Below are 4,852 nucleotides of genomic sequence, written 5' to 3' on the forward strand. Positions count from 1 at the left end.
AGGAGCTGGGGGAGCCAGAGTCCCTCACCGAGACCCCCGGGCGCCACTGGGCAGGCAGGGAGGGGGCATCCCAGACCCTCTGGGAGAGTTCCGTCCGGGTGCAGCTGCAAGTGCAGCCACCGTCCACAGCAAGGACACCCAGTGTCAGTGCCAGCCTGAGGGCTGTGTCCCAGCCACGGCTCTGTGGGGGGGGGTCCCCGACACACGGCCCCCTGTGCAACCCCCATCAGCCTCTGTCACAGCACCAGGAAGGCCCAGCCCCTGGCCCACAGGTCACCCACCATCCGATCCCCAGGGCTGGGTCGTCCAGCAGGACGCGGACAATGTACAGCAGGCAGGTCAGCAGCTTCAGGGAGAAGTTGAACAGCCGGATCCGCAGGCCTGTGGGTGGGGGTGGGTGGGGGAGGCAGTGGTCAGGGCTCCTGGAGCGGCTGGGACCAACACTGACCAGGTGGCTCTGCGTTGGGGGGTCTCTGCCAGGCCGGCCTCCGAGAGGCTCCATGCCCTCCCACCTCATGGACGAGGAGCAGAATGTCCCTGAGCTGCTGGCCCTGGGGGCGGGCCTGGATCTTGGGGGAGGAACCTACAGATCGATGGACCAGAACCCACAAGCACCACCTCTGCACCCCATCCTGCATCCCAGGTGGCCAGGTTCCTGCTGGGAAGGCAGGTGGAGGGAGCCCACAGGGCAAAGGAGAGGGCCACACAGTGGTGCCAGGGAGCGGGGGGCTGAGCTGGTGGCCTTGGTGGCCGTGGCTAGCCCTGCCTCCAGGAGGGGCGCACCCCCCCAGGGTCCCAGCATCTTCCACCCTGGAAGGTGGCAAGGAGCTGAGACAAGGAGCACACCCATCGCCCCGCCCGCTCCAACAGAGCCTCTCTGCCCTGCCCCTCTACAGACCCCACTCACTGGATCTTTGGTTTTTGATGAAGAACAGCTTAAGCCTCTCCTTGAAGGTGTTCTCGTTGACGTAGAACTCCACCTGGACCCTGGGGGGTAGGAAGGCGTGGGCTTGGGGCTGGGGGCTCCAGCCCAAAGCCCCACATCCCCACGTGCCCCCAGCAGATCTGCTGGCTGGCTGCCTCCCTCCCAGCGCCTGGGGCCCTCCAGGCCCTGCAGATGCGCACACTCATGGCCCCCAGCCTGGGCCATCATGGCAGCTGCCAGGACTATAGGTGGCCTGAGTGGCCAGCCCTTGGCTCAAAACACACCATATGCTTTGCACAGAATGTTCCAGAAGCTGACGGCCAGGTGCTTTTCTGGGGGCCCCTGGTGGCTTGTGCCTCGAAGCCTGCTGTAGCCTGTGGGATGGTCAGGGCTGGCAGTGGGGCCCCTCCAGCCGTGGCTGTTGCCCCACACAGTCCTCAGACACCCTGAGCCCCTGGGTGGGTGCCCAGCCTCCGGGGAACAGACCGCACAGACTGGCAGGAGCAGCCTGTTGAATGAGGAGGCAGGTGGGGCTTGGGAGGACGGGCCGCTGCCCACACCTTAGGCGCAGGCCCGCTGTGGCCTGCCAGGGTGTCATGTTCCACCACAGGGAGAGCTCCGGTGCTGGCAGCAGGCAGGACAGCCACGGCCCTGCTGCCAGGTTCTTGCGCAGGAAGGGCCTAGCATTGCCTTCCTCCCGGAAGTGGGTCTGGGGCTGGGACTGCCTTGCTCTGGGCTGGCACCTGCTGGCCCCCCACGGCCTCCATTCCAGGCTGCCTCAGCCGCAGTGGAGGCTGGTCTCAGGACCCCAGAGTGGCCCGCGGGCATCATCGCCATTCCCCGACCCCTGACCCGACAGAGGCACTGGCAGCCTGGGATTTGGGGTGAGGCCTTGGGCCTGAAAGGCCTGGTCCAAGTTACCCAGGCGAGCTAAGCCACCCCCGGAGACGTTGTGGAGGTGGGACAAGGCCGTTCAGGTGAGGCAGCGGCTCACCCACGGCTCTGTGTGACGGTCATGACACACACAGAGAGAGGAGGCAGGGACATCCAGCACCCTGAAGGCAGAGTTGTGCGGCCCAAGGAGTCCTGGAGGGCTGCATGGAGGAGGTGGCGGTGAGCAGCTGGGAGGCACGACAGTGGTCCAGTCAGAGGCGAGGCGCACGCTGGCCCCAGTCCCTGCTCCCCATCCCCGCCCCCATTCAGAGCGGAGGCTCTGAACATCCTCCCCCTCTGACCAGGCTCCAGCTCTGATCAACGCAGAAATTAATGCCTCTGTCACCTTGAAAGTTTTGTGACACCGCTCTGCCAGGGGCTGGCGACCCCATCATCTTCGAGAAGTGTTTAAAATATTCATCGCTCCCCAAAGCCTGTTCGACCCAAAGCATGTGAAACAGACCTAATGTGCCGGCAGCGTTCAGGTGATGGACCCGAGGGAGGGGCTGTGGGCAGAACCCCAGCACCTTCCTGATCTTTGCAGAGTGGGGGGCCCCGGCCTGACCACAGCAGCCGCCTCTGGTCACAGGGCTCAGGGCCCAGGGAGAGTGACGGTGGTGTGGGCCCCCCACCCTCAGGTCCGGATGCAGTGTGGTCAGCGGGGCAGCAGGACAGGCCTCCCGCAGAGCAGGGTCCAAGCCCAGAGCACCCGCTGCACACTGTGCACCCCGGCACATTTCTGTTAGCCCTCCGTGAGAGGGGATGGGCCCGTACCGCCAGTGCGCCCGATGATATACCCCACCCCGGCACACTCCACTGCACCCCAGCACCCCTCTGTGTACCCCACTGTCCGCCGTACCCAAGCACTCTCACTGTACATCACAGCCCAGAGTACTCCTCATGAATGTGAGTCACTCAGTTATATCCAACTCTTTCCAACCCCATGGACCATAGCCCACCAGGCTCCTCTGTCCGAGGGATTCTCCAGGCAAGAATACTGGAGTGGGTTGCCACGCCCTCCTCCAGGGGATCGTCCTGACCCAGGGATCAAACCTGGGTCTCCTGCATTGCCGGCAGATTCTTTACCATCTGAGCCACCAGGGAAGCCCGCATGGGTCCTCGTATATCCCTGAGCACACCACTGTACCCTGTGTTCCCCAGTGTAGACTACACCCCAGCACAACCCACTGTACATAGCCCTCTAGTACGCCCAGTGCGCCCCAGCACACTGCACTGCACCTCTGCACGCCTCGCTGTACACTGTACTCCAGTACATCTCTGCACACCCCACTGCACCCCAGTGTACCCCACTAGACCTGAACCCCAGCCCCCTCTGTAGGTGCTGCCTGGGGCCAGGTCAGTGGAGCTCCCGAGGGTCCCTGGGGGGAGCTGGTCAAAAGCCTTCTCTGTGAAGGAGGGGCTCAGACAACCCGAGCTGGGCCGGGGTCAGGTCAGGGGCAGCCACCCCTGAGTGGTGCCCACATGTTCCGAGGGACCACATGCCCCCTCACTCTCCTGCCTGCACAGCGAAGCCTCAAGGAGGGGTCCCCACCCCTCGTGCCCTCCACTTGGGCACCCCTCCCCTGAAAGTCCCTGCCCAGACCCAGGGGTCAGGATGGCTGACCTGGGACCAGTTACTCCTAGTAATTAGTGGCCTAGGAACTGCTCCTAGTAACTGATGTGGACAAGAAACCCACATCACCTGTCAGTCCCCACGCCCAGGCAGCTATGGACACCCAGACAGGTCTGGCCTGGGAAGTTGAGCCTGGGTGCTGGGGAAATCCACATAGCCGCCTCCACTTTTTTTTTCTTTTTTTGGCTGCACTGTGTGGCATGGGGGATCTTCCCTGAGCAGGGATCAAACCTGTGCCCTCTACACTAGAAGCATGCATCTTAGCCACTGGACTGCCAGGGAAGTATGTTGCCTCCACGAGCTGTGGCTGCCCACTTCTCCCACCACAGAATGCAAGTTGCAAGCTTTCCCTTTAATCTAAAGTTTAAGGCGGTGGGTGTAATTCAGCTGAGGGTGTGCTCTTGGCTCAGCAAGGCTCCTGAAGGAAATGGCCACCAGGGGGGCATGGACCATCTGGTCGGACAGAGCCCTGCTCCTCACCTGCCTGGCCCCACCTGTCTGAGCCTCAGCTGCCTCACCTGGGGAACAGGCAGTGACAGGAACCGCCTGCCCCGGGCATCCTGAGGGTGCCTGGCAGCGCTGCTGCATCTGTGGAGAAATCAAAACAATCTCCTCTGTACCTCGGGTTCTCCCTTGAAGAGTCAGGCTCTGCTGTGCTGTGCTTAGTCACTCAGTCATGTCCCACTCTTTGTGACCCCATGGACTGTAGCCCGCCAGGCTCCTCTGTCCATGGGATTCTCTAGGCAAGAATACCGGAATGGGTTGCCATGCCCTCCTCCAGGGGATCTTCCCCACCCAAGGACTGAACCTAGGTCTCCTGCATTACAGGCAGATTCTTTACCATCTGAGCCACCAGGGAAGCCCCAAAATCAAGCTAATTGTTGGTTTTCAGAGGAGGATTAAGTGAGAGAGGACGCCCGCCCTTGGCCCTGCCCTGCCACCCTCTCTCAGTGGTGCCAGCAATCAGGGGTGGTTTTACTGAGTCCGACTCTGGCCGATACCCATCACTTACGTCACCAAGAGAAGATGGCGCTGTGCTGTAAGCCCATGTGTGTGGCCGCAGGTGGCACGTGGTGGATGCCCACCAGCTGTGGCTCGAGGCTTCTTGGTGGCCCCATGGTGGAGCTGGCTGCCAAGCCCGTGGGATGCTGCTCTGAGGAGCAGGGGAGGGCTGGGCAGGGGCCAGGAGCTGGGACACCACCAAGAGCTCACATGGCGACGGCCCTGCTAACAAGCTCAAGAGCCCTGGGCAGGGGCAGACGAGGCGTCCACCCCCTACACGCCTGCTCCTGTTCAGCCACTCAATCCTTCAGTGGGCGGCCGGCGGGGAGGGCTGGGCACAGCAGAGGGGCCGCTGCTGC

At 62.9% G+C, this 4,852-nt stretch overlaps 1 protein-coding gene across 1 annotated transcript in view; it reads right to left on the reverse strand.

The window, feature by feature from the left end:
- Window positions 1–226: 226 nt before the first annotated feature.
- The window catches only part of LOC104996033 (potassium channel subfamily T member 1-like), a 5,941-nt gene continuing 1,315 nt past the window's right edge, over window positions 227–4,852 (reverse strand). Inside the window, exons 2-4 of the mRNA XM_010850169.1 lie at window positions 4,010–4,079; window positions 908–987; window positions 227–381 (exon numbers count right to left, since the gene is read on the reverse strand). Of these exons, the coding sequence (XP_010848471.1) occupies window positions 227–381; window positions 908–987; window positions 4,010–4,050 (276 nt within the window). The 5' untranslated portion in view covers window positions 4,051–4,079. The remainder of the gene's footprint in view (window positions 382–907; window positions 988–4,009; window positions 4,080–4,852) is intronic.

The sequence above is a fragment of the Bison bison genome, unplaced genomic scaffold, assembly GCF_000754665.1.
Source record: "Bison bison bison isolate TAMUID 2011002044 unplaced genomic scaffold, Bison_UMD1.0 scf7180017851157, whole genome shotgun sequence".
Taxonomy (NCBI): domain Eukaryota; kingdom Metazoa; phylum Chordata; class Mammalia; order Artiodactyla; family Bovidae; genus Bison; species Bison bison.